The 23,388-nt window shown below is 40.3% G+C and overlaps 2 protein-coding genes across 6 annotated transcripts in view; one reads left to right on the plus strand and one right to left on the minus strand.

The window, feature by feature from the left end:
- The first annotated feature begins 1,338 nt into the window (after positions 1 to 1,338).
- Positions 1,339 to 23,388, plus strand: part of CDC20B (cell division cycle 20B) — a 67,191-nt gene continuing 45,141 nt past the window's right edge. For all 3 annotated transcript variants that reach the window (XR_008704666.1, XM_055554480.1, XM_055554479.1), the window contains exons 1-2: positions 1,339 to 1,638; positions 1,903 to 1,965. Coding sequence is in view for 2 of the 3 variants with exons in the window: in XM_055554480.1 (XP_055410455.1) it covers positions 1,576 to 1,638; positions 1,903 to 1,965 (126 nt within the window). In the remaining variant the exon portion in view is untranslated. The remainder of the gene's footprint in view (positions 1,639 to 1,902; positions 1,966 to 23,388) is intronic.
- On the minus strand, positions 12,048 to 17,802 carry GPX8 (glutathione peroxidase 8 (putative)). 3 transcript variants are annotated; one of them, XM_055554483.1, is made up of 3 exons: positions 16,670 to 17,436; positions 15,796 to 15,991; positions 12,048 to 12,657 (listed from the first exon to the last, which is right to left on the minus strand). In XM_055554483.1, the coding sequence occupies exons 1-3, from the start codon at positions 16,871 to 16,873 to the stop codon at positions 12,494 to 12,496; spliced, it is 564 nt and encodes a 187-aa protein (XP_055410458.1). In that variant the 5' UTR covers positions 16,874 to 17,436; the 3' UTR covers positions 12,048 to 12,493. The 3 variants fall into 3 exon arrangements, with proteins under 3 accessions (XP_055410458.1, XP_055410457.1, XP_055410459.1); XM_055554482.1 differs by having other exon boundaries at positions 15,796 to 16,057; positions 16,670 to 17,423; XM_055554484.1 differs by lacking the exon at positions 15,796 to 15,991 and having other exon boundaries at positions 16,670 to 17,802.

Raw genomic sequence — 23,388 nt, forward strand, 5'->3', positions numbered from 1 at the left:
TGTGGAGCATTTCCCCTAACCTTTATCATTGTGGATAGAAAATTGTCTTAAGATTGGGTCTTAGCCTTGGTGCTGTTTCTCTTGCTTTCAGTGTGGAGGAAAGCAGGAGACTGAGTTTAGATTTTTTTAAAAAATCACTGACCTTTTTGACTATCATCATATCTGTTAACTCTCCCCACCCCCTCAAATGGATAAACTCATATGTTGTATTAGAGGGAAAAGATCCCCTGGAGAAGGGAATGGCAAGCCACTCCAGTATGCTTGCCTGGAGAATTCCATGGACAGAGGAGCTTGGTCGACTACAGTCCATGGGGTCACAAAGAGTCTGACACAACTGAGTGACTACACTTTCAATCCATTGTCAGTTGGGTGGAGGGGCAGGGAGGAGGTAGGTGATAAGGGGAGTGGGGAGCAGGCTTTCAGACTGTCAGAGGTTTCCCAGACGGTTTCCCCTCCTGCCATATGGACAGCTCTCCTCTCCTGGCAGCCTGGCAGCTCAGGTGTGGCAGCTGAGGCTGCACAGCCCATCTGGCTCCTTTTCGTTTTTCCCCAAGCCCCTCCTTCAACCCCCAATATCATTCTCTTCTTTATCACATATTCCCTAGTCTCCTCAGCTCTCTTGCTGGGTCTTCACTCCTTATCAGGTCACAGGCTCTTTCACCAACTCAATAACCGTTGTTTGGGAAGAAAGCTCATAAGATCAAGTGAGAGAAGCTGACCACTTAGAGCAAAGGAGAATTTCTTGAATAAATACGTCAGTGCTCCCCCCTTTCTTGTCAGCATAGAAATCTTGCCACATTTTCCAGTCAGTTTGAATAAGGAGGGAGAGCTGATGAACACGTTGGGGGAACACGCCTAAACTCAGTTGCTTACACAACGGTGATTATCGCCAAAACAGAGGCGGCCAGAGTTACTGTACCCCTCCGATGCCTCAAAGGCAGCATGATGGGGCTGGAGAATGAGAAGTGGGGGCAGAGGAAAAGGGTGCAGGGCCCGTTATTACGAAACATTTTTGTTTCTAGTATGGAAAGAACGTTAATTCACAGAACCCGCTTCTTTGCCCGCCAACCCCCTCGCCTCCTGCGGCTCTCCAGCCCTCCGCGCCCGCCGCAGCTCAGACCCGCCACTGCTCGCGGCAAAGCTTGGCGCTTCGGAGCGCGCCTCCGCGGACAAAGAGCTGGAGGCTGCGGGGCGGGGCCGTGGCCGGGAGGGAGGGAGGACCCAGGCGCGCGCAGGGGGAATCCCTCCCGGAGTCTGACGTCACCGCAGTTCTGGCCAATGAGAAGTCGGGTAGGGGAATTCCCGCTCCGGCGGCCGCCCAGCAGGCTTTTTAAACGGTACTCTGGGGACCAAGCTCTAAGAGAGGTGGGAGGAGTGGGAGGAAAATGGAGGTTAGGAGTGAAATATGATCGTCCTAGGGGACAAGACTCCAGAGATTTGACGATTAAGGGTCAAGACTGGCTTAGACTTGGGGTTTGACGATTAAGCGTCAAGACTGGCTTATTCTTGGGGGACAAAACCAAAAGCGGTCGAGGAGAGGCTACACTCGAGCCAGTAGGACAAACGCCTCCAGAGATGGAGTGGAAACTGGAGCGCGCCGCCCGGAGGAGGGTCCGCACTGAAGAAGAGATTCTGTGGGTGAGTAACGCCCCTCTGTTTCTTCGCCCCAACTTCCTAAAGGGGTTTCTTGTCGAAGTCACTGTTTGTAATACCTGTCTAGGACCAAGAGGTGGTTGAGAACTCTAAATCTAATATTGAATTGTGTAATTTATATTCTGGAGATGGTTGTTTGCTTTAAAAGTGAATGTAATTTGACAAGTGGAGGCTCTAGAAACATTCACACCTAATATTATGATTTTTCTAAATAGTTTGTATTCCAATATGTTGCCTATATTTTCAAAGGAGGATGTCATGCGGGTGCTCGACAAAGACATGAAGCAGAGGAGAGGTCAAGTTTCTCCCAAGGTGAGTGTCCAGTGCTTAATCGAGCTCTCTGTCTTAAATATGACTTTGAACAAACTAATTCTTGCTAAAGAAGATATTTGTTGGACGTATGAAATGATCTGAAAATGTAGAAAATTTGTACGTCTCATATCATCACTAACCTCAGAGTCTATATCTAAAACATTTTTGTAAGAAATTGAATATATCTGCCAAATAACGGTAATCATTTGTATCTAAATGGTACTTTCCAGTTTTTGCCTCTACAGAAAAAAAAAAATGAAGCTTGAATGTGTCAGGTAGGCAGTGCATCTCTAGCTGGCTGTTAAAATTTCTTTTTAACAGTTGCTAGTTGCACTCCCCTCTGTTGCATTCATAATCTTGCCTTCCAAAGAACCGGAAATGGTGCCATCTTGTGGTCAAGAGGAGAAGTGCATAAATTCACCGTCCTACTACTGCTACTGCTAAGTCGCTTCAGTCGTGTCCTACTCTGTGCGACCCCATAGACGGCAGCCCACCAGGCTCCCCCGTCCCTGGGATTCTCCAGCCAAGAACATTGGAGTGAGTTGCCATTTCCTTCTCCAATGCATGAAAGTGAAAAGTGAAAGTGAAGTCGCTCAGTCGTGTCCGACCCTCAGCGACCCCATGGACTGCAGCCTTCCAGGCTCCTCCATCCATGGGATTTTCCAGGCAAGAGTACTGGAGTGGGGTGCCATTGCCTTCACCGTCCTAGCTTAGTAATTTAACTGTTGATCCAGTTAAATTTCACCTTGAAAGTCTGAACGCAAAGGTTTTCAGCTTCTCTTGCAATCAGTGTGAAAATAAAACAAATCCAAAGATTTTCATCTTAACTTTAACACACAAATAGCTCTTTTACTTTATGGATCCCAGGTGGCATTAGAGGTAAAGTGCAGGAGACTAGAGGTAAAAAGACGCGGATTCGATTCCTAGGTTGGGAAGATCCGGTGGAGAAGGAAATGGCAACCCACTCCAGTGTTTTTGCCTGGAGAATTCCATGGTCAGAAGTGCCTGGTGGGCTGCAGTCCATAGGGTCGCACAGAGTCAGACACGACTGAAACAACTTAGCACACATGCATATGATTTAGATTTTAGATTCCTCCTTATCAGGATTCACTTTTTTTCTCTCTAAATAGTTCACATTCCTTTAGTCTTTACGCATCGATTCTAGTTTTAAATCCACCAGTTTTAGGGTTTTCTAGACCTTCACATTTTTCTGTATTTCATTGGTCACACAATAAATCCAACACATAACTTTCAGAATGCACTTTCAGAATGTAATGACTAATATCCTTTGTATCAGAAAACAAATGGCATTTAATTCCTTAAATTCCCTGAATACTTCATATATTTGTTTTTCCTGAATGTAGCTGAAGATTTGTCTTATGCCCAGATTTTGGATAACCATGACTCCTAGGTATTTTACTATTTAATACAAACGACTGGCCTTTTGGTCTGTGAATAAAAGTCATTGGAAAAACTGTAGTTAATTATAACTTTCTTAATTCACTTGTAAGCCATAACATATTTTCATATCTGAGCCTTAGTTTATAAACCTAAGTGGAAGTATTTTGAAAATTTTCGTTTTTTAAGTTTTTGAATAGATGAAAAAATATTGATTTTATTTCTTATAATATTTTTGGAGAAACAGGTTTTGTCTATAAGTTTTTAAAAATCTGACTTTTAAGATGAAAGTTCTGCCACTGTTTCATGTTACAAATTTAGCCTCAGTGACTTCATGGGCCATGATGAGCAGCAGTGACCTGAATCAGGTAGGCAGTGTATTGTTAGCTGGCTGCTTTGGGTCAATTCAGCAGCCACAACTGCCCTGCCACTTGCTTCTGGATAAATTCTTCTTGTTAACGAAGTACACCGGTGACCTATGTGTGATGGGTTGGCAGTGTATTGTTAGCTGGTTGAATATGTGAGTGCCATCAGCTAACATGCAACTGCTATCTTATTGCATGTATAATGAGCATCAGTAATGGGTATAATTAAATCTAAGTAATATGTGTGTGTGTATACTTTTTGCCATGAGCCAGGGCCTTCTTTACATAATGCTTATTATGACTTTTCAGTTATAATACAATGAACAGTTTATAATGATGAAGGAACTACTCGATAATAATCAACTATTACTTAATTATGTTAAAAATTTCAGATAATATTCTGGAGTCTGCATACTTGTAGACAGTATTAAAGTATTTGAGAAATTATATATTTTAAGTATAAAATTTAGAATATAATGACAATTTGGAATGGAAAAACTAAAATGTTTCCTCCAATTTTCAACTGAGTCTTCAATATTCCTTTCGAATGATTAGTTTCTTAATTTGACGTTAGAGTAGGTCTCAGTTACCATATGTGTATACAGCTAAAGGAAGAATTTAGGTAACTTGCCAAATGAGTCTGTCAACTAAAACATTTTCACTTGAATATGAAGAAAATTGGGGATTTAGGGGGGCTGGGGATGGGGTGAATTGTTTAGAAGACTTGTCTCCAGTCTTCATTTTCTGTAAAATCACAGACTCATACAGTGTGTAGAAAAGAGCATGAGATTTAGTTTGTGAAGGGGGAGAACTGACCATTAAATATAATTTTAAATATTTTCTCATTCCCTTGGAGCACATTTTGACCCATGGAGCAGTTTCAGGTTTGTGCTGGGTCCCAGACACACTGTGGTCGTGTAGACATTTGCAGCAAGTTCATGGAACTGACTTTGCTGGTTTGGTCAATTATTGTCACCCTAAATGAGATGTGAGAAATACATCACATTCTTTACTGCATTGGATTATAAGTTATTGGTAAAATAATTTAAATTCTTATTTAAATGTAAATGTTTTTAGAACCATGGGCTAAATAGATAACCTATGATTTGACTCTTAAGTGTTTTGCTACGTTCAAATCTTATCTCTTTGTTGTTGTTGCCTTGTATCATTCCATTTTCAGCATCTTTGTATTTAAGTGTCCTTTACATGTAAATATTGTTTTCATCTTGTTTTTTTAAGGTTAAATTTCAATATGTTATTTTCTATAGACAATCACTGATCTGTTGATAAAAAATAAAACCTACTAAATTTAGGAGGCTGGTCCTTTGTGTTTCGCTTTTTAAAAATTTTTGTAAAGAGCAAGACATAAAATGCCAACATTGATACTGAATAAACAGAAGACATAGTTGTTCTTATTACTGAGACCATGAGAAAGAAGAAAGAATGGAGTGCAGTAAAAATAAATGAGATCAGTGGGTAAGGAGGTGATTGTATGTATAAATTCAAAAAGAAAACGTTGCCATAGAAGTGAGAAGAAAGAGAGGGGTCACACTTGGGATGTCAAAGGAAGAGAATGGAAAGAGGGTTGAAAAAGAAGAGGGAGGCAGGCAACACTGGTTCAAAGTATTTTTTCTTGGGTGTTTTCTCTTGTGGCTGGGGTTGTAATTGCTTCCCATCACTCCCTCTGGAAAATGTCCTAGCTCCTCACTACTCTTTACTTGCCCTCCCCCAGCAGCCCCTGCCCCCAAAAGAGAAGGCTTCCCTCAGCAAAGTGTGGCCTTAACTATTCAGAGGGAAAAGGGTATGTGGAGAATGGAAAGAAGTGTGATGTATTATTTTCTTGGTGTAACAGTTAGGATTTTATTGTTCCCTGGGGAAGATGAAGTCAAGCTGAGGCATAAATATAGAGTGTCACCATATTAGCTTCACCCAAACCTGACATTTTTCTTTCAAAGGGAAATGTTGTCAGGACTACACGTGATTTTGTACAGGGATCACTCAGGATTTTCCAGCTCATGATGGGCAGTCTTGAAACAGCCATAAAGAAAATAGACAAGTAGTTTTTGTTTTCCTTCTTAGATTTTGTATATATATATATTTTTTCTTATTTTTTACTGGAGTGTTTTCCTACTTGAAATTACCTGCAGTCCAGTTAGGTCATTATAGTGTGAGTATACACTATATACTAAAGTTAGCAGCTTTTCATAATTCAGTAACTGCATATACATCCACATTTATATATAACCTGTCAAAATAGTATATTTGTGATAACAAGGAGTATATATGTTATGTTTTTGCTTCAGATTTTTCTCTTTGGAGATTCTTCTGATACCCTGATTGAGTCTGATTTAAATCTTTTTGTGCTAGAGCCAGCTTGTCCTAGTTGGTGAGAATCGATTGCTAAATTTTCAGAAATTTTACAAGCCAGTTACGAAACAATTAGTAGATTAAAATTGACTGTGTGCAAGTGTTCACACCATAGAAATTGGAAATGCCGAAACCTGGAACTCCTCCACTAGGGATTTGGTTGTTAAGCCTTCATGAGTCACCACTGTATGTTTGTTACATGGTGGTGGTTTAGTCACTAAGTCCTGTCTGACTCTTGTGACCCAATAGACTGTAGCCCACCAGGGTCCTCTGTCCATGGGATTTCCCAGGCAAGAATACTGGAGTGGGTAGCCATTCCCTTCTCCAGAGGATCTTCCTGACCCAAGGATTGAACCTGGGTCTCCTGCATTGCAGGTGGATTCTTTACTGAGTACCAGGGAAGCCCATATATACTATCAGTTCAGTTCAGTTCAGTCGCTCAGTCGTGTCCCACTCTTTGTGACCCCATGAATCACAGCACACCAGGCCTCCCTATCCATCACCAACTCCCGGAGTTCACTCAAATTCATGTCTATCGAGTCGGTGATGCCATCCAACCATTTCATCCTCTGTAGTCCCTTTCTCCTTCTGCTCCCAATCCCTCCCAGCATCAGAGTCTTTTCCAATAAGTCAACTCTTCCCATGAGGTGGCAAAAGTATTGGAGTTTCAGCTTTAGCATCAGTCCTTCCAATGAACACCCAGGACTGATCTCCTTTAGAATGGACTGGTTGGATCTCCTTGCAGTCCAAGGGACTCTCAAGAGTCTTCTCCAACACCACAGTTCAAAAGCATCAATTCTTTGGTGCTCAGCTTTCTTCACAGTCCAACTCTCACATCCATACATGACCACAGGAAAAAACCATAGCCTTGACTAGACGGACCTTTGTTGGCAAAGTAATGTCTCTGCTTTTCAATATGCTATCTAGGTTGGTCATAACTTTCCTTCCAAGGAGTAAGCGTCTTTTAATTTCATGGCTGCAGTCACCATCTGCAGTGATTTTGGAGACCCCCAAAATAAAGTCTGACACTGTCTCCACTGTTTCCCCATCTATTTGCCATGAAGTGATGGGACCAGATGCCATGATCTTCGTTTTCTGAATGTTGAGCTTTAAGCCAACTTTTTCACTCTCCTCTCACTTTCATCAAGAGGCTTTTGAGTTCCTCTTCACTTTCTGCCATAAGGGTGGTGTCATCTGCATATCTGAGGTTATTGATATTTCTCCCGGCAATCTTGATTCCATCTTGTGCTTCTTCCAGTCCAGCGTTTCTCATGATGGACTCTGCATATAAGTTAAACAAGCAGGGTAAAAACAAGCAGGGTGACAATATACAGCCTTGACTGGTTCCTATTTGGAACCAGTCTGTTGTTCCATGTCCAGTTCTAACTGTTGCTTCCTGACCTGCATATAGGTTTCTCAAGAGGCAGGTCAGGTAGTCTGGTATTCCCACCTCTTGAAGAATTTTCCACAGTTTATTGTGATCAACACAGTCAAAGGCTTTGGCATAGTCAATAAAGCAGAAATAGATGTTTTTCAGGAACTCTCTTGCTTTTTCCATGATCCAGCGGATGTTGGCAATTTGATCTCTGGTTCCTCTGCCTTTTCTAAAACCAGCTTGAACATCAGGAAGTTCACGGTTCACATATTGCTGAAGCCTGGCTTGGAGAATTTTGAGCATTACTTTACTAGCATGTGAGATGAGTGCAATTATGTGGTAGTTTGAGCATTCTTTGGCATTGCCTTTCTTTGGGATTGGAATGAAAACTGACCTTTTCCAGTCCTGTGGCCACTGCTGAGTTTTCCAAATTTGCTGGCATATTGAGTGCAGCACTTTCACAGCATCATCTTTCAGGATTTGAAATAGCTCCACTGGAATACCATCACCTCCACCAGTTTTGTTCATAGTGATGCTTTCTAAGGCCCACTTGACTTCACATTCCAGAATGTCTGGCTCTAGGTGAGTGATCACACCATTGTGATTAACTATAGTTATTAAGAATTACATTTATATACATATATACATGCTATAGGTACACTATGATTAGTATAAAATTTCAAAAATGAAATACAACTTCTAGGGAATATTTCTGGCCAATTCATATTTATTCAAATCTCCAGCACACTCTGCTATATGTAAAAGCACACTCTGCTGCTATTAGATGAAGATCAGGAGTTAGTAGGAAGTACTCCTCTCCACTTCCCAAACAAACTGAAACTAACTTCAAGTCATTGAATTATTAACCACTAAAAGTAAAATAGATTTTGTCTGTGTCAGAAGGGCAGCTACTGAATACTCTTTTACCTACTATTTTTCTGTTATCCTTCTCAGCCAGGCAGCCCGTAGCAGTTTATGTCCCAGACTTTTTGACGCTGAGATAGAGCTTATGCTCAATTCAGGAAAGATGCATTTTTTTTTTTTCTCTGTGTGTTTGCTGGCAGTGTTCATGAGACATTTAAGGTCTGGGAAGCAACACATGAGCAAATGGCTCTCCTCCCTTTTACCACATGTAGCCTGGTTGGACAGGCTTCCCGGGTGACTCAGTGGGTAAAGAACCCACCTGCAATGCAGGAGATGCCAGAGATGTGGGTTTGATTTCTGGGTCGGGAAGATCCCCTGGAGGAGAGCACGGCAACCCATTCCAGTATTCTTGCCTGAAGAGTCCTGTGGACAGAGGAGCCTGGCAGCCTACCGTCCATAGGTCACATCAAGTCAGACACAACTGAAGTGACTGAGCACACAGCACGGCCTGGTTGGATGCCATAACCCTGAATGGACACCCATATGTCACACATTCAAACCCCCACCTGCCCTCCCTGCATCCTCAGAGTGGTGAGAGGAGAGAATCAAGTCCAATCTAGTGGAGATTGCCGACTGAATAAGGCAAGCAAGTCAGGAGATACATAAGTGAAAAACCCACTTTATATGCCTTTGGAGAGAACTAGTGGTTTGGGGCAGGATGGACATCTGAATTGTGTTCTCCGGGACAGTTCTGGTCTGTCTGGCAGTGGGGTGTCGGTGTAGCCTCTGCACTGCTGCACATACCCTGATGTGAGCACATAAACACCCCAGCAGTCCCGCAGCACTGCTGTGAACTCATGGAAGTCATAAGTGGGAGTATGTGGCAAGGATGTTCTGGAAGCAGCACTTGAGGGCTAAACAAAGTTTTGCTTAGAGGCCCAGAATTCAAATTGCTTAAAGGCTTTTGGTGGCACACTTGCAAAGGATGGATAGACTGGTTAGGTGGTTTCCATTTCTTCAACAATAGGTTAGTATTGATTTCTGATTACTTGACACACCTTGGTAACTTGGAAGGGGCTTTTTGTTCAGTTTGACTCCCCCCACCCCCACTATAACCAATTTACAGGTGAGAAAACTGAAAAGCAGTGCCCTGGCTGAAGGCCCTGCTGCTGGTGAGAGGGAGAAGCAGGCTTGCTTACACACTGCCATTCTTTAGGTGCTCCGGCAGATCCCCTTGACCTGAGGGGAACCACACTCCACCCCTACCTGAGAGCTTACTAAATCCATTCAGAGCTGGGGGTTGGACATATATGTTGAAGCAGAAGGTATTCCAGGATATATTTGGTTTAAGAACTTGTAAGTGCTGTAGCAGAATTGTATACTCAGGTGGGCATTGCTGATTTCATCATGAAAAAGAATCTTCACTTTCACTGATCATCAGGTCAGAATTGGAGAGTCAAATCAGTTATTTAGATTGGGTCTTCCTTCTTAGCCAAATTTTTTCACATTGTTTTGCCCCCACTCAGTTCAGTTCAGTTGCTCAGTCGTGTCCGACTCTTTGTGACCTCATGAATCGCAGCACGCCAGGCCTCCCTGTCCATCACCAACTCCCGGAGTTTACTCAGACTCACATCCATTGAGTCAGTGATGCCATCCAGCCATCTCATCCTCTGTCGTCCCCTTCTCCTCCTGCCCTCAGCATCAGAGTCTTTTCCAATGAGTCAACTCTTCGCATGAGGTGGCCAAAGTACTGGAGTTTCAGCTTTAGCATCATTCCTTCCAAAGAAATCCCAGGGCTGATCTCCTTCAGAATGGACTGGTTGGATCTCCTTGCAGCCCAAGGGACTCTCAAGAGTCTTCTCCAACACCACAGTTCAAACGCATCAATTCTTCTGCACTCAGCTTTGTTCACAGTCCAATTCTCACATTCATACTGATAACTGGAAAAACCATAGCCTTGACTAGACGGACCTTTGTTGGCAAAGTAATGTCTCTGCTTTTGAATATGCTACCTAGGTTGTTCATAACTTTCCTTCCAAGGGGTAAGCGTCTTTTAATTTCATGGCTGCAGTCACCATCTGCAGTGATTCACTATTCCTGTTTAATTCCTTTATGAAATGAAGATATATTTCATGGAGCGAAGGTTGCTTTGTTAGTAATTAGAAGGCTGACAAAACATAAAGATCAGGACTTCGGGAGAAAAGATATGTTGTGATTCTCAACAGACTCAGTGATTGCTGATGTTTCTCCTATAATTACACTCACTCCTTTTTTACATTAACCATTTTGACTGTTTGGAGTTGATTCTTCTTCTTATAGCCATAAGAATGATGTACCATTGAATTTTTTCCAAATGGCTAATCTAGTTTGACCAGATTAGCAGCCAAAATTAACCTGTAAGGAATTAACCAAAATTAACCTGAAGGAATCAAGCTGAATGATCATATACTTATGGCTTTTTTCTTACACTTGGAATTTTCACTCAGAAATACAGATTGACTCAAGTGTTAATATTTTAATTGTGGAATTTGAGTTGCTTCTGGAAAATAAGAAATACTGAAAATGATCAAGCCTTTTTCAAATGTTATGTCATTTATATTGACATTAAATGATAATGTCATTAATAAACAACTATGCAGAGTACATCATGAGAAATGCTGGGCTGGATGAAGCACAAGCTGGAATCAAGATTGCCGGGAGAAATACCGATAACCTCAGACATGCAGATGACACCACCCTTATGGCAGAAAGTGAAGAGGAACTAAAGAGCCTCTTGATGAAAGAAGGGAGTGAAAAAGCTGGCTTAAAACAACATTCAGAAAACTAAGATCATGGCATCTGGTCCTATCACTTTATGGCAAATAGATGGGGAAACAGTGCAAACAGTGACAGACTATATCTTTTGGGGCTCCAAAATCACTGCAGATTGTGACTGCAGCCATGAAATTAAAAGATGCTTGCTCCTTGGAAGAAAAGTTATGACCAACTTAGCATATTAAAAAGTGGAGACATTACTTTGCCAACAAAGTTCCATCTAGTCAAAGCTATGGTTTTTCCAGTAGTCATGTATGGATGTGAGAGTTGGAATGTAAAGAAAGCTGAGCACCAAAGAATTGATGCTTTTGAACTGTGGTGTTAGAGAAGACTCTTGAGAGTCCCTTGGACTGCAACAAAATCCAACCAGGCCATCCTAAAGGAAATCAGTCCTGAATATTTGTTGGAAGGACTGATGCTGAGGCTGAAACTCCAATACTTTGTCCACCTAATGTAAAGAACTGACTCATTTGAAAAGACCCTGTTGCTGGGAAAGATTGAAGGTGGGAGGAGAAAGGGGCGACAGAGGATGAGATGGTTGGATGGCAACACCAACTCAATGGACATGAGTTTGAGTAAACTCTGGTAATTGGTGATGGGTAGGGAGGCCTGGTGTGCTGCAGTCCTTGGGGTCGTAAAGAGTCGGACACGACTTAGTGACTGAACTGAACTGAACTGAACTGATCTGGCTGGATTGGAGAGTGGCAACCCACTCCAGTATTATTGCCTGGAAAATCCCATGGACAGAGGAGCCTGGTGGGCTACAGTCCATGGGGTAGCAAAGAGTCAGACATGAATCTTGTGACTAAATGACATTGATCTGGCTGGATATAGTAAAACATACCATGACCCTGTACTTAACAAACAAAATTCTGTACATGAAATAAAAAACATAAGGATTAGAATCTATGTATATTTCACATTTTCAATGTTTATTTTGCCTTTCATTACATAAAAATATCATTTACAGTTACTCTGGAAATGTCACACAGTATCTTGAATTCAAACAGTGGTCTAGTGTGTTGACATTTCCATCAAGTACAATCCTAGAAAATGTCAAGTGAAACAATAGGATACTGAAGCACATTGGTATTCTGAATTATTTAGTGTGGTTGGATGAAGTATTTAATATATTTCATTTAGAGTCATTGGCTGCTGTTTATTTTTGCTTTAGGTAACATCTGTACTGTGGACATTCATTACCACTCACTAACAAGATAACATAAAAGGAAAGTTATCCTTCAGTGCCATATTTAATTGTCAGAGTTAATTTAAAAGGGGACCAAACCCTCATGGAGACATTTTTGTATTCTGACTATTGCCATATAATGGTTCAATGGCATTTTCATAGATCCTCTTTCTTTTTTATAATCATTTGTCTAATCAGAGCTGCTATCTCAGGCCTGATGACTTCAATGGGTTCCTCTGGCCTCCAGGTCTTCACAACTTGACCTTCAGGGTTGACCAGATACTTCCAAAAGTTCCACCTTGGTTCCCTCTTTGAAGAATCTAAAATATCAGAATATATTTTCATGAGTAAAATTTTATTCTTTGTCAAGATTTTCATTTCTATTAGTATTTGAATAAATTACAACTTTAGAATCCAGTTCTAGAATTGTCATCATTTCAAAAACCAAACTAAACAAAAAGCAAAACACCCAAACAAACTCAAAGTCTGTGTAATCAGATGTCTATATACTTGGTGATTTCACTGAAGATTGTACTGAACTAGAATCATGAAATGAAATCAGCTAGATTTGTTGATCTGAACCACTAAAAAATTTACCTTGTCACTAGCTGAAACTTTCAGTTGCTTAACATTTTTTCTTAAGATAAAGTGATGCTCTATGGTCTTTGGTAACATGAATGTATGGATTATTTTTCATAGTAAGTGTATGTTTTTGATATTGTTATATATTACTTAGTAAGGAATGCTAAATAACTGTAGACATCCTTTTGATACATATTAATTTAGGCAAGAAATGTAGAACTTTTTTCTATTTATATCATACAGGATTTGTGTGCATTATTATTGACTAGTACGAAGGAAAAAAAGGGGCTTCCCTTGTGGCTCAGCTGGTGAAGAATCTGCCTGCAGTGTGGGAGACCTGGGTTTGATCCCTGGGTTGGAAAGATTCCCTGGAGAAGGGAAAGGCTACCCACTCCACTATTCTGGCCTGGAGAATTCCATGGACTGTATAGTCCACGCAGTTGCAAAGAGTTGGACATGACTGAGTGACTTCACTTCACTTCATGAGAAAAATATAAATAATTATTATATACCTAGTAATGTATGCTTAGTGCTTTAAATGGACCTCTCATTTAATCTGTATAGCAACCCTGTAAAGCTTGGCTATTATTATTATCCCCATTTTGCAGATGAGAAAAATGGAGGTCTAGACTCATGGTCGCATAGCTAGTGAATGGTAGAGTCCGGATTGATATCCAGTCCTTTCTATTAGAAGAGCTCATGCTCTTAAAATAGGGGACAAGGCAAAGTAAGTAGATGTTAGGAGGAAGACGACAAGTTCATTTTTGTACATGAGGGGATTCAGGTTATGTGGGACACCCCATAAGAGGAGGCTTTGGAGCTTAGGAGCTAGAGCTCACCCAGGGAAAGGGGACAGAGTAAGGAGAGCCCAGGTGGATGTGGCAGAATCCTGAGGATCAGTAGAGGTAAGGGTGGAAGGAATAAAGGAACCTGGAAAGAAGAGAAGGAGCTGGAGTAGAAGTCATAGGCACTGAGACCCACTAGGTTCAGGAGGGTCGTTGGAATGAGAGATCAAACACGGTGCTCTAAGAAGGAAGCAGAGACAGGGAGGCAGAGAAACCAAATGTTAACTATTCTTTCAAAGATGTTAGTGATGAGGTAGGTAGAAGGAACATACTGCTTAGAGTTTTTAAAGGTGGGCGATCCTTTGTTTATGCTGGGGAAAGAACCAATACGGGAGCATAGGTTAAAAAAAATAAAAAAGTAGCCTAATGTTTACTTATGTGTGCTATACTTTGCATACTGTGCCAAGCATTTACACTGATTATTTCATTATTAGGAGTATTGCTGATTAGCTCAAACATCATTGACTTGGTAGGAGCATCATATTATTGGTTAAAGTCTTCTTATAATCATTCTGAACAATAGACATTTTCTATAAAGGAAAATGTATTTTAAAAGATAACATTCATCAGAGCAGGGCTCTCTCTAGCCAGCATCTTTGTGTGAATTAGAAAAAGATACCCTTCTAGGTGGGAACAGTCCCTAGGCACATACGGTTCATTTGCCTGGGTTTCAGCCTCCATGTGACCCCTTATTCCTGTTCAGTGAACAACCTGCACACCTGTACAGAGCCATCTTGTTTGTGATCACATCTATTTTGGCCAACTTAAAAAGATCTAATTTTCATTTAGCCATCATTTCATAGTCTTTGCCTTTGGAGCTTCATCTAACTTTAGTGAAACCTTAAATCACTGTTACCTTTTTGATTACACAGGGTAAGTGGAGTTTCTTTTTTAGTGACAAAGGGGAAGAACCTAGGAGCTATTGGGCTCAAGTATTTGGCTGTTATAATTGAGAGATAACTACACGGACACATGCTCTGGCTTTTCTTCATCTCAGTGTATCCTGGAAATAAAAGGAATAAAGACCTCACTTTCATTGTTATTGATGGTGTTAGGCATTATGCTGACTTTCCCTAGAAATTTGAATACCATGTTTTTGGAAGATTCTGCTTTCATACTTAAATATTATAGAATATCATTAGCCAGTTTGTTGGATTGGAAGATTGATTGCCTGGCTAAGGTCATGATTTTAGCAAAATTCAAATTACCTGCAGTGGAAACGACTGAGGCAATCATCCACATAAGTTAGATGAGAGGACATGAGCTGAATGTCCTTTAGAATAGGGTCTGGCACAGTGGAAGCTCTGTAAGTAAGTGCTTTATTTTTATTATTAACACACTTAACCCTGCAAACAATCTTAAGGGGTAGATACTATTGATGTCATTTTACAAAGGAGGAAACAGACACAGAGAAGTTAAGTTACATGCCTGGAGTCACACAGCAAAGGCAACAGAGCAGGGATTTCAACCCAGGTATGCTGGGGCTAAAGCTTAGCCCTTAGTCACAATACTGCACTCCCTTTATGCTGAAAAAAATCTTTAAATAGACTTCCATAATTAGCTTAATTACAGAGGTAGCCTTACACTACCCTCCTCCAAAAAAAATCAGGATATGTTATTTTGAATTTTACCAAAAACCACCTGGCAAACTGAGATGTTATTCACCCTTGAGGATAATATCTCAGATAAGACAACATAAAATTAACCAGAAAGATTAGTTTAACTAATAATGCTCAGCAATATTGATAAGAGATGTGTAGCCAGCTTAAAGTATATTCTTTGGGAAAATAATAAGGAACAAAATACACTGTAGTAGATTTATTTTGCCATCCAAGAAGTTAAAACATTGATTTTAGGAAAGCATAACTTCTAGAAAGTTACAGAGGATGAGAATCTAGCTCTTTGATAGTTTTATAAAACTTTCCCACTAAAACATTTAAAATGAAATAGGAAAGTATGGTCCTGGTACATTTGTTTTAAAAATGAAAGCAACTAAAGACATTAAATTGGTGAGGCAAGGTAGATATTTACCAACAAGAAATCTAAATGCAGGTTCTGCTTCGGATCCTAGAATCTTAATCTTGTGGAAGATGGGGAATGTTACTCCGAAGTTATTTCTTGCAAAAGATACTACTTCCTTGCTCGGGCGGGGCTCCGATTCTCCAAACTGATTGCATGGAAAAGCCAAGACGCTGAAGTGGAATGGTCCAAACTCTTTGTGCAGTTCCTGCAGTGCTAAGTAATTTCTGTCTGTGAGTTGGCAGTCACTAGCCACGTTTACAACTAGTGCAACCTCCCGGAAAAAGAAAAAAATCCAACCGGAAAGTGAAGCAAATAAAAGATTAAAAAAAAATTCTGCAAGTAGTTAAAACCCTAAACCATTTTGGAGGAATACAACCTTTGATAGATGGTTATTTCATATTTTTATGAAATTTATTCGATACAGTAGATGTCCCCAATTCTACTGAAAATCATAACCCGAATGCCTGAGTTAAAACTCTGAAAGATCACAACCATTAATAAAGCCCTAGGTACTCATGAAAGTTTTTTTTTAAATAAAAGATAAAATATGATTATTGATAGGGTGCTTTTTAATGCTGTTAGATTGTGGAGTTAATACTTTCATATTCACATTATATGGCATACTCCATAATCACATTACTATTAGAATTTCCTAAATAATATAAAGTATTAATCCAGCACTTAAAACATCTTAAAGCAAATAGTTAAGATAATCAGTTATCAATTAGCATATAAACTATGAGAGCACTGATGGCTAAAGTGATATACTAATTTCTCTGAGGACTAAATTATAACATGAACATATAATAGTAAAAAATGGACTGTTAAGACAATAAGCAGAGAACATGGACAAACAACAGAAAAATCAGAAGGTGCAACTTACTTTGCCTTTAAACTTTTCCAGAGAAACCGCCCTTCCATTTGCATCTTTCACTTCAAAGGTATAAAAGCTGTTGATTTTAGGCTTTAGGAATTTGAGTTGTAGGAGGAATAGCATTACTGTGCACAGAACCATAGACAGCAAGACTGCAAATGCCTTTGCTTTGGGCCCTGAACATCTCAAAGGGTAGGCTGTGAGAGGCTCCATTTTGGATGATTCTAGAGGAAAGTCTCAGCAAGCTGGAATTTAAGGAGGAGCTGAAACTTGAAACCAGCTCCGCTTAACGGAAAGTTAGGAAGGACAGACTAGCTCCTGTCACTGCTGGGGAATAGAAAGCGCCTTCTCAGAGATGGAGCAAACTCCTAAATTAAGTAAAAAGCTCTAAAAGTATCAATGTATATACGATGTCAGTTGTAATTTTTGCTCGAAAAATGACATTTTTGGTAGCTCTTTCATATCTGCCCAACAAAGAAAATATTTCACCAGAAGATGGTGCCCTTGTATCTTAAAAGCTGTAAAGTGCTTCCAGCAGTTGGCTTGAATGTAGCAGATTGGGTGTATAATACCTAGTAGTTCAGAGTGGCAATTAAATTGGTCTATTGGTATGTCACCTAATCAGTAGGAATTTGATATTTATATGTATATAAAGTCATATGGCTTAAGCATACTGTAAGTTCAAGGAATTTATAGTGGAAAAGGCAGTGAAATATCTGAAAAAGCTACTTGCTCCGACTTCATCCAGCTAAGGCAGAGCCAGGTGAATATAGTAAAAATAAACAGATGAAAAACAATGATGTCTTTAAAAAACCCACCTGTATCGTAGAACAAACTATAGTTCAGTGAGTTTTCAAATTTTTGGTTATGGTGCATAGTAAGAAATGCACTTTATGGTATAACTCAGTACATACACAGACAGGTGTAACTGAGAAGTTTTATTAAATGAGGTTTCCCCTTTGAACTGCAGCACATCCTGGTCTATTGTGTTTTTAAAACAGCCTGCTTTTGATTTCAAAATGATTTTAAGGTTCACCAATGGGCTGCAAACTCTAGATGGGGAAAAACTTAACTCTATAATAACGCCGGACTTTAACAATTAAATAAGATGGTGGTGGTGGTGATTTAGTCGCTAAGTCATGCCCGACTCTTGTGACCCCATGGACTTTAGCCCACCAGGCTCCTCTGTCCATAGAATTTTTCAGGCAAGAATACTGGAGTGGGTTGCCATTTCCTTCTCCAGGGGATCTTCCTAACCCAGGGATCAAACCCAGGTCTCGGGCACTACTGGTGGTCTCCTTCATTGCAGGCAGATTCTTAACCAACTGAGCTACCAGGGAAGATATTTCTATACAAAAGGCAAACACTGCTCCCCCAACCCCCCGCCCCCCACCTTTCTACTTGGGTGTATCATCTAGTTGTTTCATCTTTTGTCTTCATTTTTTTCTGTGGCTGCCACCTTCTATGGGAAGCCTAACTTTGTTGAAAATTTTAGGCGCAAATATGGAAAGGGAATTGAAGGCTGCGTATCCCGAAAGCCGTGGTTCCTTTAGCCATTTTAAAAAATGCCCTGTTTAGGACACATAGCAAGTTTTGAATGAAGTTGCTTTGTTCCACCAGGGCCTGACTGTTGATGATGTGGTGAATTTGCAGAAAGTGCTAGGAAAGTGCATGGAATGATTTAGAAGCTTGTGAGAGTCCCTTCCCATTGCTGTTAGATCTCTGGAGATTTAGAGGAAATGCTAAAGTGGCTGCCAGCCCTGATCCTGGGCTGTGTGTGTTTGGAGGCAGCTGAGCAATGCCCACAGCTGAGGCACCTAAACCTTCTGAGACCATAAACCACTTCACTCCCACTCTTGGCCCCTGATAAGAATGAATACAAAAGAAAACTAATCTCTTGTAAATAAAATTTCTAGTAAAAACTAAAAATGTACACAAAAAGTATTCTATCACTTAACTGTGATAATATTATTTTGGTGTTTTCCAGCTGAGTCATTGAAAAAGATAAAGCCCCTGTGTTTATATTACATCTGAACACTGCTATCTATAGCTTAAATTCTCTGGTTTTCCTCCTCCAACTCTGGTCCTTGTTTGTAGCACTGCCGTCACCTGGGTGCTTGTTTCAGGTTTCATCCCAGCCTGTTTTGAATCAGGGTCTGTGTTTTTACAAGATCTCCTCATGACTCAAGAGCACATTTAAGTCTGAGACACATTAGACCTTAATCTTTTTCTGGTTTACAGAGCAACAAGCTTCTTTCATTTCCCTTTATCTTCCACACTAAACGTATTTCATGTCTCTGTGTCTACAGCAGCTACGTTAACTCCTCAGACTATTTAAGCAAATAGTTTTAAAATTTAATTCACAGAACCTGATATAATTTGAATCATGTAAATCCATCCCATTATAACTGTGCTTTGAGACGGGGGACAGAGGGAGAACTCTGGAAAGGATGTTGACTGACCATCTCCCAGCCAGGACCCCAAAGGGTGATGTAATTTTAATAAAATCATTATGATAGCTTCTAGTCCATTGTTTTCTGAGAATCTCCCATTGAGTGATCCGAAGCTGAAAGGACTTGAGAAGGCCAATATTATGCTGTATGAACTTGCAAGAAATTGCTGTAGAAGCCACCATGCTAGTTTTTACAACCAGAAATATAACAATTGTGCAGACCTGATGTTTTATGTTAGTTTGACCAGAAAATTCACTCTATACGGAAAGAACTTTGAAAGCTTAAGTAAGTCTCTTGTCATGGACAAAATCAGATCAGAGTAGATTTGTTAATTTTATGATTCTTAAGGCTTGGGAGCATGATATATACATATATAGATATATACTTATGATATATAAGTATTCATACAGGCCCATTAACCAAACATTCAAGACAACAGTTCGGAGAATTTCCACTCTAGACAGTGGTGAACACAGATTCTGGATCTTAACAATTTCTCCTTTTTTCATTTGGCAGAGTCTTTCTCTGTATATATTTGATTTCATCATCTCTTAGCTTTCTGGGGATCTGTCATCATTGCTTACATGTTCTATCCATACTGAGACCATCTTCAGATTATAGATAAATCTGCATTTTAAATTTCTCTTCATAGGGATCATATGTTAGAAAACCCACCAAAATTCTTTCAGAAGATCTAGGAAGGCTTCCAAAAGGAGGAGAAGAGATTGATGAGGTTGAAGGTCAAGGTTAAAGGAAGCTACTGGGTTAAGAATGGGCTAAAGCAGTTGATTCAGTTAATTAATCAACTCAGGCACTGTAGAAGATACCATAAAGTGTAAGTGACGCAGGCAGCTTCACACAAGTATGGAATCAAGTTTGGACACAAAACACATGGAACAACTAGGGAATGATTATAAGGAAGCAAATAACCAAGTGCTGAGGAAATGACTTACGTTTGTAAGAGCTTTATACTACACATGATTCCAATAACACTTGTAGAAAGCAATTTTTTATGTCAGATATGCAGATGACACCACCCTTATGGCAGAAAGTGAAGAGGAACTCAAAAGCCTCTTGATGAAAGTGAAAGAGGAGAGTGAAAAAGTTGGCTTAAAGCTCAACATTCAGAAAACGAAGATCATGGCATCTGGTCCCATCACTTCATGGGAAATAGATGGGGAAACAGTGGAAACAGTGTCAGACTTTATTTTTCTGGGCTCCAAAATCACTGCAGATGGTGACTGCAGCCATGAAATTAAAAGACGCTTACTCCTTGGAAGGAAAGTTATGACCAGCCTAGATAGCATATTGAAAAGCAGAGACATTACTTTGCCAACAAAGATCCATCTAGTCAAGGCTATGGTTTTTCCTGTGGTCATGTATGGATGTGAGAGTTGGACTGTGAAGAAGGCCAAGCGCCGAAGAATTGATGCTTTTGAACTGTGGTGTTGGAGAAGACTCTTGAGAGTCCCTTGGACTGCAAGGAGATCCAACCAGTCCATTGTGAAGGAGATCAGCCCTGGGATTTCTTTGGAAGGAATGATGCTAAAGCTGAAACTCCAGTACTTTGGCCACCTCATGCGAAGAGTTGACTCATTGGAAAAGAGCCTGATGCTGGGAGGGTTTGGGGGCAGGAGGAGAAGGGGACGACAGAGGATGAGATGGCTGGATGGCGTCACTGGCTCTATGGACGTGAGTCTGAGTGAATTCTGGGAGTTGGTGATGGACAGGGAGGCCTGGCGTGCTGCGATTCATGGGGTCGCAAAGAGTCGGACACGACTGAGCGACTGATCTGATCTGATCTGATGTATATAGTTATGTTAAAGGGAATCATGTGTTGTATAAAGATCTTTACAGACCTTATGTAATAATATTTTGAAATATGAAAAAGTTAATAGCTCCCTCATTATCACAGAACTAGTAAGAGGGACAGCTAAAATTAGAATTTAGGACTTTCAACTTCATAAGCAAAACTATTTTAAAGGCGTTAAACTACTTTTTTTTTTGTAATAGACAAAATATGCTTACTTAGGAGAAAACGTGAAATGTCAGACTGCTGGTGAATATGACAGTACTACCCCTCTGGTGAAGGGGTTTTATTCATCAGGAGACATTTAGTTTTATAAGAAATCACTGTAAGGGTCTGAAGAGGGGAGGGAGTGGAGAAGAACAGCTGAAACCTTGGCCATGTGTACTGAAGTTCTCTGGAAGGGGTCAGAGTCTGCAGAGCAACAAGTCAAACAGAGACTATAACTTATTAAGAAAGGCAACCTTGGTCAGGGACATAGAAAGGAAGGCATAGATGCTAAAGACACTCTGGAGCCCCTAGTGGCAGGTGTTGGCAAGACAGAATTAAGGATGTCTCATCTTGACAGTCTTTGCTTGGGTAGTGTTGCTCCCTAGGACAAGGAGGCATTGGATGTTAAAGAAGGAGAAGATAAACATTTTGGTCTTCACGACTAAACTGAAATAGTATTGAGGACCTGAATTTGAAATGTCTTGTGGACTGCTGTGTTGAGCTTGTGGTGGTGAGGGTGGTGGTAGGGGCGGACATTCAGAGGCTAAGAAAGGCTGGTTGGGGGGATATGTTGGAGAGTTGCTGGGCCATCTTTGCTACTTTTGTCTCTGCCACTGGGTTCTAGAAAGATCCTGACATCACCAGCATGTCTTTCCTTGGGATGGCTAAGTTTTTCCCGCCCACTGAATATTTGTGTGTCAGATTATTTATCACTAGATATGTATTTGTTTCTATTTTCCTAGTTGTTTCATTTTGTTACTTCCTGACCTTATTTTTAACCTCTCTATCCTATTTATTTTTTGGCCTTGGTGCCCTGCATTCCTCCCGATTTAGTGTCAATATGATGTGAACTCTAAAGGTAAACAAGCCACACTGATGTGCTTGGACTATCAAGTCATTCATCCCTTTTCCCTTCTTTGTCTTATTTTTCTTATCTTCCTCTTCCTCTCTATTAATAAATACTTGAGTCATTTAAAACTATGCGACAGGCATTTCCTCAGCAGGAGATAGATCCTGAAACAAAAGTTTAAAAACATTGAAGATGAAATACCACAGTCTACAGCAGTGTTTCTTAAGCTATAGTTATTTGCATACCATCTGATTTTTGCCCTGTCTGCATACTATTTGTTAATGACTTAATTTTTTTTTTGGTTCAAATCGTCATTTATTTTACTCGAATTAATTTTCATAAGGGAAAACTTTCTATCAACTTTGAAAAATTTAAAACATTAAAAAACACACATTAAAATACATAACTCTTAAAAAATGTTCATCTGTGCCCTTAAAAACCACATGTCCTTCCTTCATGGAGGGGCTGCCTGAGAACTATATATTCAAAATGTTACCAGTGATTGAGTTCTAACTCTTTGAATGGTCATTTGTGTGGATACAGATTTGCCTCCTCCCATGCATCAGGGGTCAGTCCTAGTTTCACGGGGTCGGTCCTCGTTTTGTCACAGGAGAGCAATATAAAAATACGTGTTTTCTTTTATTTCATAAATTGCTTCCCTTTAAAGAAGACAGTTCCAGGACTTTCCAATGCAGGGATGCGGGTTCGAATCCTGGTGGGGAAATTAAGATCCCACCAGCTGTGTGGCACAACCGATAAAAAATAAAGAATACAGTTCCTTTTGGGCCTCCTTTCCTCTGGACGAGGTATCCCAGGTGCCTTCACCCCATTCGTGTGTTGCTCTGTTACTGTGTTTTCCCTGATCTCCTATTATTGTGGTCTCTTTCCTCCAAATAAAATCAAATTTTGAATCCTGGCTTGTCCATCTCCTTTTAAAAGAATGGTTCTGAGACTGGCTGCAGTTCTCCAGATGAGTTCTGACTCGTGCAGAGATAATCAGATCTTGCCTGCTTTTTTCCTGGACGCTGTTTTTCCTTTACTAAGAGCTAAAATTGCACTACTTAAGCAAAGTAATGGCGTTATGCTGTTGTCTCATATTCTGGAGGTGGTAGTTTAAAACTGCCTGTCATTTTCACTTCTTATCAGTTCTTTCCCACGTTAGGCCTGTGCAGTGAAAACAATCTAAATGGGAAGATTTTTCACATATTCTTATTGAATGGAGTTTTGCTGACTTTGGTCTTTGTCCCAGGTTTTATATTTTTAATATTTTAACTTTCTTCTCAACTTGGGAAAAATAGTTTTGATAAATTCCCATTCAAACCACTAATAACAAATTGAACAGTGTTAGGCCAGGGACAGCCCCCCTGTAGTATATTGCAGGGGGATTCATTCAGGCTCACATGGATCC

This window comes from Bubalus kerabau, chromosome 18 (assembly GCF_029407905.1).
Source record: "Bubalus kerabau isolate K-KA32 ecotype Philippines breed swamp buffalo chromosome 18, PCC_UOA_SB_1v2, whole genome shotgun sequence".
Lineage (NCBI taxonomy): Eukaryota > Metazoa > Chordata > Mammalia > Artiodactyla > Bovidae > Bubalus > Bubalus kerabau.

Coding starts and splice junctions, on each gene's coding strand:
- GPX8 (XM_055554482.1), bottom strand. CDS start 16,873: ATGGAGCCTCTCACAGCCTACCCTTTGAGATGTTCAGGGCCCAAAGCA. Junction 16,058..16,669: donor TGGAAAAGTTTAAAGGCAAA/GTAAGTTGCACC, acceptor TTTTTCCGGGAG/GTTGCACTAGTTGTAAACGT. Junction 12,658..15,795: donor TGCATTTAGATTTCTTGTTG/GTAAATATCTAC, acceptor CTGATATTTTAG/ATTCTTCAAAGAGGGAACCA.